The sequence below is a fragment of the Thunnus maccoyii genome, chromosome 2 (genome assembly GCF_910596095.1).
Source record: "Thunnus maccoyii chromosome 2, fThuMac1.1, whole genome shotgun sequence".
Classification (NCBI taxonomy): domain Eukaryota; kingdom Metazoa; phylum Chordata; class Actinopteri; order Scombriformes; family Scombridae; genus Thunnus; species Thunnus maccoyii.
This window is the reverse complement of record NC_056534.1, coordinates 21,715,347-21,732,989: the sequence shown is the minus strand read 5'-3', so window position 1 is coordinate 21,732,989 and position 17,643 is coordinate 21,715,347. Positions and strand designations below refer to the sequence as shown.

General features: G+C 39.6%; 1 protein-coding gene across 3 annotated transcripts; it reads right to left on the bottom strand.

Moving 5' to 3' along the window:
• Positions 1 to 1,189: 1,189 nt before the first annotated feature.
• LOC121905645 lies at positions 1,190 to 6,047 on the bottom strand. Of its 3 annotated transcripts, XR_006098448.1 has the most exons (4): positions 5,752 to 6,047; positions 4,910 to 5,605; positions 3,944 to 4,052; positions 1,190 to 1,822 (listed from the first exon to the last, which is right to left on the bottom strand). XR_006098448.1 is itself a non-coding variant. In XM_042424048.1 (2 exons), exons 1-2 carry the CDS (start codon positions 5,630 to 5,632, stop codon positions 1,799 to 1,801), a joined length of 747 nt encoding a protein of 248 aa, XP_042279982.1. In that variant the 5' UTR covers positions 5,633 to 6,047; the 3' UTR covers positions 1,190 to 1,798. The 3 variants fall into 3 exon arrangements, 1 of the variants encoding a protein (XP_042279982.1); XR_006098447.1 differs by having other exon boundaries at positions 4,910 to 6,047; XM_042424048.1 differs by lacking the exon at positions 3,944 to 4,052 and having other exon boundaries at positions 4,910 to 6,047.
• Positions 6,048 to 17,643: the final 11,596 nt, after the last annotated feature.

Genomic DNA, 17,643 nt, shown 5'->3' with positions numbered 1-17,643 from the left:
CTGAGGTTCCAAATTGTGGTATAATTTCAGAGGGAAATGCCTTGGGAGACGAAAGCGACTTAATAGTCACTTGTCACTCTCCATAAAAAGATCCCTGCAGCCCCCAAAAAACCCTCAGGTCTTACAGGCAGGTAAAGTTCAGAGTCAGATCTGCCATTGCCAAGATTTGATGACTGTCAAAGCTCTTTTTTAAATTGGTGACCGAATAAGCATCTAACCTATCGCATTGCAAATCGGTTAGCCTACCCATTGTTTTCAATTAATTTTAATTGCTTGTAATTATGTCACCTGTAGCCTGGCCTAACATGAAGGCTATCTCAAAATGAAAGAGAAATTACACCAAAAAACTTTTAACTCCATTAATTGCAAACAATTTGATAATACCTATTTATGTTAGGGATATTTATGACACATAGTTAATGTATGCCTTTACAAAATAGAATATTTTGCCATAGGATACATATTTTTAAATAATGAATATGTGGATGCATATGCTTAAATAATGAAATCATAATAACAAACTTTATTTATATAGCACCTTTCATACAAAGAATGCAGCCCAAAGTGCTTTACAATAAAGAAATTACAAAATAAAAATAGACATAAAATGAATATAAAAACAGGGATGTCTGTCTGTCTGAAAGGGCACTGCATTAGTATGGTCTAATAACGATTATCCGACACAGCCAGATTTACAATGCTGCACCACAAGTCCACGCTGACTTGAAAACTTGCATGCATGAGTAGAAACTTGATGTGAGATTGACGTGAGCCTCCGCTCACATCCAAATTAATAAATGCCGAGCTTTGTGTGGAAATGACCGTACACCCAGTTTTCTGTCATACATTCATTTGATAAATGAGTGCCATTATGACTGCTAAGCCGAATTTGACCTGGGCATGATGGCTGATGAGACCGAGTTGGAGCGGGACCGTTGCAGTGTCAGTCAGTTAGTGTTGATGTGCAGCAGATAAATCATAAACTGTGTGATATGTAAAGATTCTAATCTGAAGTTTCCGATCCAGTTACTGCCAGTCGTTCTCATAAAGAGTCTTTAAAACATATTTGGTATTTGTTACTGATATTGATGACTGATAATGTCACCCGAGGGAGTCCAGTCATATTGTGCAGTGTACTGGTACCCATATATACATCATTGTTTCCCCAGAAACCTATAACTGCTCAGAGTAGTGTTGGCAATCATTTTAATGGAAAGTAGCTAAAGCATCACATGCTCATTTACATGTCCGTGAAGTTGTAACATCAAACTACACTTAACTAACTTTTTCATTAGTTATTACTATTTTTCAAGCCACTGTCATCAACCAATGTGCATCTTAATCTACCTCTAATTTCAAAAATGTCAAGTTGAATCAATAAAAACCAAAACAAAGGAGAAGGAGATTCCTGGACAAACAATGAGGATCACTCCCACATTCACAGCTAACAGTGTAACCAGAATTCTTTCATATTCCAGAACCTAAAGGAAGTTTTAAAATAAAATAAAAAAGTCAAAGCAGCATAGAAAGACCTTCTGCCACAGTCAGCCACATGGGCGAAGCATCAAGTTAAAATATCTTGAATCTTGTTAATCAAAATATCAAAAGATGCCAAAGGCGAGGTATCCTTGAATTTTCCTTTAGACAAAGCAGAGGGCAAGAAGACATACAGAAAAGTGGCATCAAAGTCTCTTTCCATCTTGTCAGTCTCCCTCTGCCTCCCCACCTCCTTTGCATTTTCACTTGTTGTCACTGGTTGACATCTCTGATTTCAATGGTAATAATATCAATGACAATCTCAGTCCTCTTGGGCTTCAATGGCCTGCCAAAACACACAAAGAGGAAAAAAACACAACACAAACACAAGTCAGGGCGGCACAGGTATGAGGACACACACGGAAAACACCAAATAAAAACATGGATGAAATCTCTCATTTCTTTCAGGTACTCTCGTATGAATGTTCAAAGTCATATTCACAAATGTGTCCTAAATCACTTGTTTCAGCCTGACGAATGCTTCCTGTTCATGAGGTGTGTGTTTCTGACATTTCATCAACATGATCACCGCCATTAAAATTCCCATATAAGGCTATATGTTCTGCTCTGATTTTGGGCATGATTAATTCATGATGGGATTCTTACAACTGGTGACTTTAATTTGCATATCAATAACTTCTCAGACTGCAATGCTATGGACTTTCTGCAACTTTTGCAACATACTTTTGATTTTATGCAACATACTGCTCTGCCAACCCACAACTATGGCCACACGCTAGACTTAGTGATCTCTAGAGAGCTATATACTGTGGTTGATAAGATTGTTGATATAAATATATCAGATCACTACTGCTTATTTTTTAACATTACTATCACAGGGTTAGTAAATTATGATACTGAGCACCTCATTACGTTTTTTTGTCAACTAACTTCTAACTAATTACTACTACTAACTTGAAATCACATCAATTCATGAAAAAGGAAAACCATTTTTATTGTAAATTAAGAGCAGCTGAGAAAATCACCTGAGAAAATCAGAGAGAAATTACAGGTTAAGGAAACGCCTTGGAAAAATGAGCAAACGTCTGTTCAAGAGGGAATGTCGTAGAGCCAAGCAAATGTGGAGGTGAAGCAAATGAACAATTACCGGAGAGATCCTTTATAAAATCCATTTGTATTTATAACAAAGCTTTATGCTGTGAGAAACGGGCATATTTCTCTAAGATTATTAGTAACAGTGGAAACAACCCCAGAATGTTGTTTTCAACTATTGCCTTTTAAATCCTTCCCAACTTAGTGAAAAATACACCATGCCTCACAGTCAAAATGCAAGGAGTTTGCATCTTTCTTTGAAAATAAAATTACGAATATCCAAGCTAGTATTGTAAATAATTTTACCAATCAAAAACCTGCTAGTGCCTACCAGGGAAATCAAAATTCCTTTTATAATAATCCCACTTTCTTTTTAAAGGAGGTTTAAGATAGTTTTATCTACAATGTACTTGACATTGTAAACTGCTCTCTAGAGACAGGCATCTTCCCAGATACACTCAAAACAGCTCTAGTCAGGCTTTACTCAAAAAGCATACTCTTGACCCTTCTGTTTCAAGTAATTTTATTTTGGTATCAAACCTGTCTTTTCTGGGTAAGATTTTAGAAAAGGCAGTGTTAAAACAGTTAGATGCATTCTTGCAAAACGAGATCCATGAAAAATTTCAGCCCGGTTTTGGAAGAGGATATAGTACTGAGACAGCACTTGTAAAAGTAATAAATGATCTTAGATTGAGTGCAGATAATAAAAACGTTTCAATCTTTGTTCTTCTTGATCTAAGTGCTGCGTTCGATACAGTCGACCATGAGATACTCCTATACAGACTTGAAAGTTGGATTGGAATCTCTGGAACCGCACTGAACTGGTTTAATGCTTACCTCACTGGCAGAAGCTATTTTGTTAGCCTTGGTGAACATGTTTCAGAGAAGTGTGATTTTCTCTTTGGTGTTCCGCAGGGTTCAATTATTGGTCCACTACTGTATACACTACCCCGTATATGCTTCCACTACCCAGTATATGCTTCCAATCGGAGAAATTGTTCACAACCATGGTGTAAATTTTCATTTTTATGCAGATGACAACATGTTATATTTATCTGTAGTGCCAGACAATAAGAAGGCCATAAATCCTTTGATAAATTGCCTCTGTAGAATTTTACAATGGATGAATGGTAACTTCCTTAAATTAAATGAATACAAAACAGAAGTTCTTATAACTGGCACAGATGCACAGAGAGAATAACTTTCAAGCAGGCTTGAAATCTGGCTCTACAGATTAAGCCAGAGGTAAAAAAAAACTTCGGTGTTATCCTCGACTCTGAACTGAATTTTAAAAGTCATATCAACAATGTTACAAAGATAGCTTTTTATCATGATCACAAGAGTCAGACCATACCTTTCTTTGGAAGATGCTAAGAAACTGATTCATGCCTTTGTTTTTTCATGCTTATGTTGCCCCCCTGGCCTGGTGGGTGTCAGGAGGGGTGTGTTCATACACCCTGCAGCTTTACGTAAAACAAAGAGGCAGAAAACTTTAGCTTGTGTTCAGCTCAACAAACCCCTTTTACATGTCTTATTAGCATTTCTATTGTACTGTGTATTCTACCTTACTCATTAGCAACAGGTCCGCCAGCCTAGCATCACAGTGTGTAGCTAAACATCTCTATTTCGATACATTACTGCAAAACCACTCAACTCTAATGTTGCACTTCATCACAAACGATTCACAACACTCTTATCCCTTATACTGGGGTACATGCATGTGATTTTGAGGAATATTAACCCACCTTTATGTAAAACAAAGAGGCAGAAAACTTTAGCTTGCGTTTAGCTCGACTGCAGGATTTATTCTGCAGTATTTGCCTCCACGGGGTTTTAGGTTCCTCCCAAGCTAAGCGCCCTCTAGTGACCTGTTTAAGCATTGCACTGACATGGTAACAAGTAGAGTACAATGAAATTTGATATTTAATCACTATTTGACACAATGAAATAAAAAAATATATAGGGGTGTCCATATATAACACATTTAACTTATTATCTTTGCAATGAACTGTACCATAGTTCCAATGACTTTTTAACATCCTTTTATGCCATTTTAGTATTCCTGTACACACATTTTTAACCCTTTACACTGCATATTTATGTCTGGTATACTCAACATTTTTAACCCTTTACACTCTCCCCTGCTTTTTTAATGTCTCCTGACATTTGTCTATGTGTTGAGAGATGTACTTGAGTCTGTAACATATCACTATGCCTGGGTGAAGCAGTTGTAGTAGTAAGGGTGTGGATGTGTGAAGTATGGAATGGGAACAGCACTGAAATGACTTGGGGGAGAGTAGATTGGTAGTAGTGAGTTTACCCCTGCATTCCACTGCTGGTAAGACGGCTGTCCCAGTGTGCCATTGGTGAACATCTCTTTCGGCCTTGCTGTCCGTTGGGATCTTCTGACTGTCTCCGCCTCCACTTGGTGTCCATCCTTCTCCACTACCATGCCCTCTAGTAGTCTGTCATGTGCTTCTTCCTCCACTTGATGTTCATCCTCCACTGCAATATCAAGAGCTCTGTCCTGTGCCTGTGGTGTATTCTCCCCCTGGTCCTGGTTGTCTGTGTCCTCTCTGACAGCAGTGTGAAACTCACAGGCTTTGGCACGTAGCCTTTGCTCAGTCTGAGAACGGTGCCCTGTTGGATGATGCTCTCTCTGTTGAGATCTCACTAACCTATAGCATGGGATCTGCTGGTAAGAATACTCCTCATCAGAGCTGTCTGTGTTTTCTTCATGAGTGTTGGTAACTGTTTGTTGCTGTTTTTTCAACTTTGCCTTTCCTTTTTGACATTGTGCAGGAAGTGTTTCTTCCAAGGGCAGTTCATTTACGGGCAGGAGTAGGTTCCTGTGGAGCACACACAGTTTTTTTGGTCCCTTCTCAGGTTGCACTTTGTAAACTGGTCCATTGTCAACTCTCTCCACAACAGAGTGCACTACCTGCTCCCAGTAAGCCCGCAACTTGCCAGGCCCGCCTCTCTCTGACAGGTTTTTCACCAGCACTCGGTCGCCTGACTGAAGAACAAGGACACTTAAGGACATTCATTTTGGTTATTTCACAGTGCTTTAGTTTTCAATGTATTTACCTATGCCATGGTTACTAATGTGTTTTTCTGCAGATATTGTAGATATCTCTTGTATTTGAGGATATCGTAACTTACCTGATGCTACAATGAGCATTTAGTTGACCACCTCAGGGAGTCAAGTGTTAAGTATTATGATGTTGAAGAAGCAGAATAAATCCTGCAGTCGAGCTGAACACAAGCTAAAGTTTTCTGCCTCTTTGTTTTACTTAAAGCTGCAGGGTGTATGGCAGCTTCATCAGCTGATCAACTCTGCCAAAACAGACGTGCTCTACAAGCTGGCATCTTCTATCAAGGATGAGACAGAGGAAGATCTACCAGGGGATGATGCAACAGAGGTGGAACTCTATGACTTCATCATGGACTTTGTGAAAAGTGACGAGTTGGCAAATGAAGAGGACCAAGGCATGGCCTACCTGTTAGCCTTTAACGATCTCATCATGGAACTGCAACAACCTCCCGCAGCTACAGAAGAGCATCGTGAGTTAGTGGCAGAGACTGAATCACTAGTGGCACCTACAGTAGTGACTGTTCAGGCAGACAGACCACTGGTTGTAGCCAGTCAGGTAACTGATGTGATAAAGTTGACAGATGTTGCAGCTTTACTGCCTCGTAGAGAATTCAAGATACACAGTGGACAGATATCTGACTCAGATTCTGATGTTAGCTATAGCTCGCTGTGTAGGCATATTGATGAAGGACTATCTGAGAATTTCACAGAGGCAGAAGTAATTCGTACTGTCCTAAAGATAATCAAGCCTGGTACTTTTAGAGACATGCTGATTACTAAAGATGGGTTAACTGTAGCTGAGCTCAAGTGTTTCCTCAGAGCACACTTACGAGACAAGAGTAGTGCAGAGTTATTTCAGGAGCTTAGCAAGACGAAACAACATGAGAGAGAAAACCCACAACAACTCATGTACCGGTTAATGGGGCTCAAACAGAGAGTGTTGTTTACTTCACAGCAAAGTAGCTCAGAGTTTCAGTATGACAGCAAACTTCCATCCACTTCCAAACGTCCATGGAATATTTCTTCACTTTCTGTATCAAGGAGTAAGTGAGAAATATGCATATGTTAGGCGAGACCTTAAACCTCTCATTACCAACACAAGTGTAACTGATGATTTTATCTTAGAGATAATAACAAAGTCAGTTAGTGAAGAGGTTGAGAGACAGGCATGCCTAGGTCAGACACACAGAACCAAAACAGTCACAGTCAATGCCATGCAACAATAGGAGAGACAATATGCAGTCCAGCCTACAGCTGAAGTTCAAGCCATTGTTCTGGAAACTCAGGCTGAAGTCCAGGCAAACCGCACAGCTATACATGAACTGACAGCACATGTCTCAGCCTTAGCAAAAACTATAGAGAAGGCTCTTACCCCTATGGCCAGTACTCCAGATCCGTCACAGGACAACTTGGTCAGTACTGTGCAACCATCCAAGTCTGCCACAAGGGGGAAATGCAAGCCATATATAGCTCGGGGGACTGCAAGCTGCAGCCACTGTTTCAGGTGTGGCCAGGAAGGGCATCGAGCTGTCGGCTGCCTGTCAAAAACTAAGCCTGCGGGAAACATGATGGGGTCACTGGGGAGGGACCACCAGTGACCAAACAAGAGCCAGAGTCCCCTGTCACAGTAACCAGCCCTGACTCCATGACTCCAGCTAATGGCCAGCCACCATTAAAACACAGAGTAAGAAAAGGAAATCGTGTTGCAAAACTGATAGGTAAAAGATGTATGCTTCCCTGTTATCTCAATGATGTACAGACTGACATGTTACTAGATAGTGGAGCCCAGATTACTATACTGGCTAAGTCCTGGCTAGAGAAACACTTACCAGATGCCAAAATCTAGTCACTTGAAGACCTCCTGCCAGATGATCCACTCAGAATCACAGCAGCTAATGGGACAGATGTACCTTTTGAGGGGTGGGCTGAAATATTAGTGGAAATCAAAAGTGCAAAACATGGTCAGGTAGCTATTACTGTACCCATGCTAGTGAGTCAGAGCTGTGTTAGTGGTCTATTGCTAGGGTTTAATGTGATAGGGGAAATCATCCTAGAGAGTCTTGAAAAGCCAGGGAGTGTCAGTCTAAGGGATTTACTAGCAGAGGTATTAAAGCTCCATGGAGACACAGCTGAAACCCTTGTCTTGGTAATCAGTGACACTCCAGCCCAGGAAAAGCCTGTAAATGACACTATTAGAGTAGGAAAGAGAGGTCTCACAGTTCCAAGTGGCCAAATATGTGAAGTGAAGTGTCATGTCAGGTCATGGCCACAGGGAGGAACAATGCTATTTGAACCCGCTTTAGAGAGTGTCCTACCAGAGGGGCTAGAACTGTTTCCTGCATTAGTTGATGTGCTTCCTGGTGCCTCCAAAAGCTGTAAAAATCCCAGTCTGCAATTCCACCAAGCATAACATCTTCCTGTCACCAAGAACAGTCTTAGGCTGTATAGAAGAAATCATTGACAGCAGGCCAGTAAATCTCTGTTCACCTTCCCAGCAGCCAGCAAAGTCAGACAGTGACCCATACCTATGCACTGCACAGGTTAGCTCAACCAGCAACATCAGCGACAGAACAAGCAGCTCAGCAGAGACCCACACACAAGAAAAGTGGCATCCTCCTGTCAATTTGGAGCATCTTGATCAGCAACAGCAGGAGGTTGTGCGCCAAATGCTTTTTGAGGAGTCTGATGTGTTTGCAAGAGGGGAAGGAGACATAGGTTGTATCCCCAACTTACAACTAAAGATTAATGTTATGGACAACAAGCCTGTTCAAAAGTGCTATAACTCCATACCCAAGCCCTTATATAAGGAGGTGAAGGAGTATGTGCAGAACCTCCTAGACAGAGGCTGTATACGCAAATCTGTGTCTTCTTATTCCTCCCCGGTGGTTTGTGTCAGAAAAAAGGACCATAGTCTGCGGCTGTGTGTGGACTTCAGAGGGGTGAACCAAAAGACTGTTCCAGATCATCATCCATTGCCACGAATCCAAGACCTGCTTGACAGTTTGGGGGGCAACACATGGTTCTCCATACTGGACCAAGGGTTTGTGAGCGAGGAATCCAGACACCTCACAGCCTTCAGCACACCGTGGGGATTGTATGAATGGATACGGATTCCATTCGGCTTGACTAATGCACCTGCAGCTTTCCAGAGGTGTATGGAGGGTGTGCTGGAAGGTATTCGAGATGAATGCTGTGCTCCATACCTCGATGATGTCCTGTGTTACTCAGCGTCCTTTGAGGATCACATACATCACCTCAGACAAGTTCTCAGCTGCATGAGAGTACACGGCATTAAACTGAGACCAACCAAGTGCGAGTTAAGGAGTTAAGATTGATCCACAGGATTTGGCAGCAGTGATGCCACTTAAAGAGAAAGAGCCTCGCACAGTTGGAGATGTCAAGTCTCTGCTCGGTTTCTTGGATACTACCGCTCCTTCATCCAAGACTTCTATCAGCTTGCTAAGCCACTGTTTGAACTGCTGCAAAAACCCACTGAAACTCGTGAAAGTAACACCCAGGACCAGACAAGTAAAAGCAAAGGCAGAGCTAGGAAGGGAGATAAAGGACAGCTACTGTCAAAAACACCCATTACATGGAGAGCAGAGCACAGAGATGTTGTAGCCAAGCTAGTGGAAATGCTGACTAATCCACCTATCCTAGCTTACCCGAACTTTGACCTCCCATTCATACTGCACACGGATGCATCCAATGAAGGTTTAGGAGCAGTGCTATACCAGCATCAGGACAACAAGTTGCAGGTCATCAGATACAGCTCAAGAACTCTAACACCTGTTGAGAGAAATTACCACCTCCACTCTGGTAAACTTTAGTTCTTGGCTCTCAAGTGGGCCATCTGTGACAAGTTTTGAGATCACTTGTATTATGCCCCAACATTTACAGTATTCACAGATAACAACCCCTTGACTTATGTCCTCAGCACTGCCAGACTAAATGCCGTTGGACACAGATGGGTTGGTGAGCTGGCTGACTTTCACTTTGATATTAAATACAGGCCAGGGAAGATGAACAGAGACACTGATACATTGTCAAGGTACCCTCTGAAACTTCAGGACAGCATGAAAGAGCACAGGGACTATGTCACTTGAGGTTGTGTCTGCAGTGTGGCAAGGGAGCAAAGCAGTTGAAGAAAGTGACATGCCTTGGGTCGCAGCCTTGCAGCTTGATAGTGGGAATGCAGATGCTGAGTCACCACAGAGTATTTCCTGTGTTACACCAGAAAACATCCATGCAGCACAGCAAGAGGACCCAGCAATCACAGAAGTTGTCTCTTTAAAACTTACAAACTGGTCTCCCAACAAAATAGACAAAAGGAACATGAGGAAAGAGACAAGGAGACTGCTGTATGAATAGAATAGGCTGGAGGTGGATGATGGGATACTCTATCGGCAGACTGAACAACACAGACAGCTAGACCTCCCTGAGAAGTTGAAATCCATGGTGCTAAAGATCCTGCACAATGACATGGGCCATGTGGGTGCGGAGAAAGTAGCCCATCTCGCCCGCAAGAGGTTTTGCTGGCCCAGCGGGATATAGAGGACTATGTTAACAAAAGATGCACCTGCATATAACAGAAACGTCTCAATCTTCCACAGAGAGCACCCATAGGACGCATCTCCACAAGCAGTCCATTCGAGTTAGTGTGTGTTGACTACCTCCACCTGGAGCAAAGTCAAGGCTACGAGTACATTCTCGTCCTGGTTGACCACTTCACATGCTTTGCCCAAGCGTACCCAACAAGGAACAAATTGGGAAAAACAGCAGCTGATAAGATCTTTCAGGACTTCATTCCTCGCTTTGGATATCCTGAGAAGCTCCACCATGATCAGGGGAAGGAGTTTGAGAACAGTTTGTTCAATAGGTTACAGCAGCTGGCTGGTATTGGTCATTCACGAACTACACCGTACCACCTACAAAGTAACCCAGTGGAGAGACTGAACCGTACACTCCCTCAGATGATGCGTACCCTGGAAGAGGAAAAAAAGAGTCAGTGGAAAGATCACCTTCCTCATGTCGTGCATGCCAATAACTGCACAAGGCATGAAGCCACCAGCTTTTCCCCATTCTTCCTCTTATATCGTCGACCTCCACGCTACCTGTTGACTTACTGTTCCCACCCAAAAGAGAGCCTGAGCCATCTGATGAGCAAACATATGCGCAGAAATGGGCTAAGAGGATGCGTTCTGCATATGAAATTGCAGCAACCAACAGTGAAAAATCTTCAGCCCAAGGCAAAAGACAGTATGACACAGCAGTTAGGGGTGTTGTTCTTCAGTTGCGCTTGAATTACATATTAACCAGTAGAACATTAAAAAAACTATTTGTTCTCATTTGGTCACTGCAACTAACATTTTCCCAAATTTGACACTTTCATCACATTGCACATAAAACAATGATATACAACCTCACAGTGAGTAACTATTAACTTTACAGCCTAGTATCACAGTGTGTAGCTAAACATCTCTATTTCGACACATTACTGCAAAACCACTCAACTCTAACGTTGCACGTCATCACAAATGATTCACAACACTCTTATCCCTTATACTGGGGTACATGCATGTGATTTTGAGGAATATTAACCCACCTTTATGTAAAACAAAGAGGCAGAAAACTTTAGCTTGCGTTTAGCTCGACTGCAGGATTTATTCTGCAGTATTTGCCTCCACGGGGTTTTAGGTTCCTCCCAAGCTAAGCGCCCTTTAGTGACCTGTTTAAGCATCGCACTGACATGGTAACAAGTAGAGTACAATGAAATTTGATATTTAATCACTATTTGACACAATAAATTAAAAAAATATATAGGGGTGTCCATTTTTAACACATTTAACTTATTATCTTTGCAATGAACTGTACCATAGTTCCAATGACTTTTTAACATCTTTTTTATGCCATTTTAATATTCCTGTACATACATTTTTAACCCTTTACACTGCATATTTATGTCTGGTATACACAACATTTTTAACCCTTTACACTTAGATTATTGTAATACACTTTATACTGGTTTACCAAATAAAACCACTGATCGGCTGCAACTTGCTCAAAACTCAGCAACAACCACCAACAACCAAAACTAGGAAAAGGAAACATATTACACTTGTATTAGTGTCTTTGCACTGGCTACCTGTAATGCTACGGATAAAATGCAAAAACTATGGTGAGGCAGCTTTTTGTAGCTATGCACCGAAGATTTGGAACAAACTCCCACCACGTGTCAGACAAGCATCCTCTGTTGATAATTTCAAGAGGCAGCTCAAAACTTATTTTTACGGTCTTGCTTTTAATTAATTCAACCTTTTATCTGACATTTCTTTTATATTGTTTTGTGGTTTTTATATTTTAAAATCTGCTTTTACTATTATCAGTTGTTTTTACTACCAGTATTATCTCTCTTATCTCCTCATGATTTTACCTCTTTTTATCTTCTTAGTTTTTTATTGTTTCCTATTTTTAAATATCTGTTTTTTTGTTTTTTAATACCTTTTCTTGTAAAACACTTTGAGCTGCATTTTATGTTATGAAAGGCGCTATATAAATAAAGTTGTTTATTATTATTATTGTTATTATTATTATTGTTATTATTATTATTATTATTATTATTATTATTATTATTAGTAGTAGTAGTAGTATAAGTGCATGACAATGAAAGCAAGACAAGAGAGGACAGGACAAAGGAAAGAGGAAGGATGAAAGATGAAATGACAACATCATATTCAGTTGACGCACAAGCAGTTAAATTATATTATGACAAAAAAGAGCATGACAAGCTGATTTAAAGCTTGTGACAACTTGTACAGCTGCCATGATCTCATTTATGCTGGTCTTTTATGGGCACTCTCTGTCAACATTTTTCATATCAGTCCTCTGACCTTCATCAGGCAAAATCCATTGTTTGTCTGTATGAATTTTGCCCAATGAAGTGATGGACAGTGTGCAGGATTCTTGACTTTCTTTAATACAAAGGCTAAAATTCTTGAAAAAGCTCTCACTTGTCATCTGGAGAAGATTCTACCATTCATCATTTCACCCAATAAAACAGGTTTCATTCAGAACAGACACAATGTCTCTAATATTAGATATTAAAGACAGAGTGGAGTATGGACTGTGAACTGTGATTTAATATAATCTATATTCTGTCTTCACCTGATACCTCAGAGATAATTGTCTTGCATGATGTAGTAAAGGCATTTTTATTGACTGGCATTTGACTTGGCTTTTTTTTTCCACAAAATTTTGGCTTTGGTTCTAAATTAATATCATTGATTAAGGTTTTGCACTTGTCCTTGTTGGCTGCTGTGCGTACTAACAGGAACTATCTAGCTTGCCTGTCTTGCCTTGACTAGCTGCAGCATGGCACAAGACAGGGGTACACTCTGACTCCCCTTCTTTTTGCTGTAGCAATTTAGCCACTAGCTGTTGCTCTGAGGGAAAAGGTATTCATCATTGGGGCCTAGAGCATAAGGTGTCACTTTATGCTGATGACATGTTGTTATGTATGTATCTGTCCCCTTACTACACCTTTCAAAACTTGACTGGATGAAAGAGTTTGGTGAAATATCCAGCTACAAAGTTAATCCTCAAAAAAGGGAACTAATGCCAATCAAAGATATGACAAAAGGACCCGCAATTTTAGCTCTGTTTAAAATTAGTCTGAAAAGCTTTAATACTTAAGGATCTGAATCTCTAGTGGCCATAACAAATTGTATAAAGCTAACTATCAGCTCTTGCTTTCCAAATTGAAAGACTCTGAAGGATGGATTTGCTGCCTCTCTCCTCAGATGGAAGACTGAATATGGTTAAAATGGATATATTTCCTAAATTCCTCTGCCTGTTTCAGTGTCTTCCAGTCATTTCAATCAAATAGTTTTTAAATAATTTAAACAGTCAGATATAATAATTTATTTGGAACATGAAACAATCTTTGGTTAAACAAAGTATACTAAAGATACCCTGTAAAATGGGTGGCATGGCACTTCCAAACTTTCTGTACTATTGAGCTGCTAACTTAGAGCAGTGTCATTGGACAAAACACACCCCTTGTCACTGCCCCCCCCCGCCCCCGGGAACACTACAGTATAGCAAAGTTATCCACTGAATCAGTTTCACTATTGTCATTATTTTTGATTGACAATGCATGCTTCTTTCATTAACTGTGGATAAGGCCTTTGGTACATGGTCAAAATGTGGTATCATCTCAAGTCAAAAACAACCCATTTAACTGGGAGAAATGGAAACAACCTCAGGCAACAGGTGTTGTGTGTATAGAATAGACCAAAACAGCAAAATGATGATATGGAAAATCAGGATGACAAAATTATAGATAAATTATATTGACAAATTTGCCTCATTTGAGCAACTAGTACAAAAATGTAATATTCCTAGATCACACATACAGTATATATAGATACAGTATATACAATACTTCTCTGGAATTGTATGGCCTATAACTCTCCCTTTCTGTCCTTCCTCATTCCTTTTAGACTCAAATGTAAACTCCTCAAATGTAAACCAGAAAACAATCCATAAGTAGAAACTAGTTACTACCAACCTGAGAGAGAGTTGTCAACACCCACCTGCCTGGATGATGAGCTTGATAAACACGTTGCAGGGAAACAGAGTCACATAGATTGTGCAGCCCTTCACATCAACACTGTTCTTGTTCATAATGATGTTCAGCTCTGCATGGCACACAGTTGGACAGAGCCCAGTCAACACGTGTTTGGTATGTGACCAGCGTGATGTATTCGTTTCTGCTGAATCAGGATAATGGGTTTAATCTGAAGTAGTAAGTGTGTGTTTACAAACTATAGATTTATCAAGATCAGCATATACTGTATTCTCACTGATAAGTAAAAATTTAATCTTGAAATGTTCTTCCCAATCAAATTACGACAAATTACATTTATTCATGTAATATTAGGAAAAGTGTTTTAAAAAATATGTATTAAATTTAGTTAATGATCAAAATTAAAATGATTTTTTTCTTAAAATATTTCAACTTTGTTCTCAAAATCTCAATTTTTTCCCTTAACAATCACCCCAATACTTTGCCTACTCAACAAGTTGAAATGAGACTCCAGAGGATAAGAGAGTTCATCTCCAGAGGATGAACCCTTTCCATCTACAGGCCACTATCAGGGCTTTGATCTTTAAGTGTTGTCCTCAGTAATCAGTTGTTATGCAGAATATTTTGTGAAGAAATGGAGTGGAATTTCAGATGTAAATCAGTTATCAGCTCTTTATCATCCCCTACATGTCTATGTGTGATTCTGACTTTGTTTAAAATAAATGATTCTAAAGCCTGATCTGAAGCCTCTTATTAATAGAGAAAGATGGAGATTCATTATTTATCCTCTACCCCACTCAGGTGAAACAGTGGTATTGCCTTTGAATTATAGCTCATGAGACACTGAACAATATGAGCATCTTTTAATTTAGTCTTTGCTGACACATTTTTTTGTTCGCATCCTGCTTGTTTGGTATTTAATGCTTTGAATGTGAAGCACTGTAAATTTTGTTCTGCAAAGTGCTATATAAATAAATCTTTATTTACTAATGTCTATAATTTTGTTGTCTTGAAAAATGACAATAAAGCTGATTCTGATTACTTGCGCACATTTCCTTTGAATTCATAAAACCAAACACTTTGATTCCTGAAAAAAATAAAACCAATATTATTTCAGACTATCCAAAATAAATGTAATAGTAGAGTAGAAGTAGAGCTGGTTTGCTTTCGGAGACCTACTGCTGATTGTTCTTATGTGTGTATTAAAAATAATAAAAACAATGCGTGTATTTAAGTATTAAAAATCAAGAAGTGTGTGGGTACTTAGTGTCCAATTGCCCTTTTCCATACATGTGCTGGCTGGTGGACATCAGCTGATCATGCCCATGGTAGCTGGTCATCACAGCCATTGGACATATAATTGTGACCAATACCAACTATCTTATTCTCCTGGTTCACTATACAGGCCCCCACCTGAAACATTGAGAGAGATTATTGTATTTAGTCCAGTTTGTCTTTATATATTCAAAGATGATATGAACATATTTTTTACTTCACTATGATTAAACACACTCTCAATCATCTTTGTGCGTGGATCTCTGTAAGAGTGCTCAACTTTGTTCATTTAAAAATTTGTTTGAGTTTGGCTTGCTGTAGCAGCACTCTCCTACTCAATCAATGTCTATTTTTGAGGAATGTTAGTCTACTCATTGCGCCATATGTTTTCGTCTGTCGCTATTTTTGTCACATGCTTCATGTAGGCTACATGACATGACTAATTACGTCACTAATTACACTACGTAACATGATTAATTCACCAAGTCTGTTTTCAACACACTTCCCTTCACATTTTGTTTTTATTGATACAGTTATTTTTCCCCCTTAGCCAAGTGATATTTCAACTTTTTAAAAAAATTCTGCCATTTCAATTACTCTTTTTTGTTTTTGTAATGAAAACAATTGAAATGCACTCAGTGTTTACATTGCTAATGCCTGTAGCTCAATTTGTGATTTGGACCTCAGGAGGCTAGAAAGCTGCATTATTTTTGCCCTGTTAACTGTTAAAAGGAGACTGTCTTCCTTAGAGAAACAACGCAATATGGTGTAAAGTCAGTTATTGTTTATAGGCTATTAAGCCTAATTTCCTTGTTGCCTTACTCTGTTTTAATGAATGGAACACCAAAAGAGATAATATTTGCGTTGTGATGTTATAAATCTAAAAAAAATGTTTTAATGGATACCTCATGTCAGGTGATGTTCTCTTATTTACACATTATTGAAATTAATTAATAATTGATTAGGTGAAATTGTGCACTTGACTGTCATGTCGTTTTTGTTGAAACATTAAATCACCCATAAGTGTGATGGTTGTTTATCGTTATTATTATGGCTCATTATAGTCCATTTGGGGTATTTAGGCTACTTTGGTAATTTAAATAACATGGGTTATCTCATCATTTTCAATTCAATTCAATTCAGTTTTATTTATATAGCACCAAATCATGACAAAAGTTATCTCAGGGCACTTTTCACATAGAGCAGGTCTAGACCGTACTCTTTAATTTACAGAGACCCATGAGCAAGCACTTGGTGACAACGGCAAGGAAAAACTCCCCTTTAAAGGGAAGAAACGTGTCATTCAGACTGATTTATACTGACGGCCATGCAAGGAGAGTAGTGTTCTTAGAATACTTCGATTATAAAACAAGAGGACCAAAACACAGGTGAAACTCATTTTGTGACTTAGACATTCTTTTGTGAAGACAATGCCTTAATACAATGACAGAGTACATTTTTTAGTATCAGAAATGCGGTAGCCAGATGCATGGATAAATTTTACCTATTGGTGGTTTTAGGTAAGGTAGCCACCCCTGGCTAGTCTTAAGAAACTTTAATAGTTCTGTAGAGCTATTGGGGGGTACACTTTGTAAACCATATAACAAACCTAAGCCATGTTTATAATATAGGCTACACATATTGCCTACCTACAAGCTACATGACTGTTAAAACACACCTGTTATGACTACTTGGTTGGAAATGTGTTTCCAACATAGGGCTTTCCTCCAGAGGTCTCGATACAAGTGTAAACTTGTGTTGTACAATTCAGGGAATTCAGACACACACATTAGCTTTTCTTCCATTTTGCTTTCTGTGCCTGGCTGGTTGCTTTGTTTCTATTGGCCACGTGGGTATTCGTCACAGTGTGCAACTACGTTGAACTTTGGGCGTGTACTCACCTGAGCTGCACACTACACTGGAAATAATGGGTTTCAGAGGGCATTGGTGTTGTTGTTGCCTTGTGTCTGAAAAGGCCTTATGCTGCGTTTACACAGATTCAGGCAGATGGTAGACGGCAGAAGGACAAAACCTTCTGGATGGCGAGGGAAAAACAAACAGTCCAACGGAATGGCAGGACGGCAAAACAAAACCGGCT

Bases quoted from the DNA above. Each gene is read 5' to 3' on its own strand.
- LOC121905645 (XM_042424048.1), bottom strand. From the start codon at position 5,632: ATGTCCTTAAGTGTCCTTGTTCTTCAGTCAGGCGACCGAGTGCTGGTG. The intron at 1,823-4,909 runs GTAAACTCACTA...GTGTTTTGGCAG, and splicing joins ACCAGCAGTGGAATGCAGGG to GCCATTGAAGCCCAAGAGGA.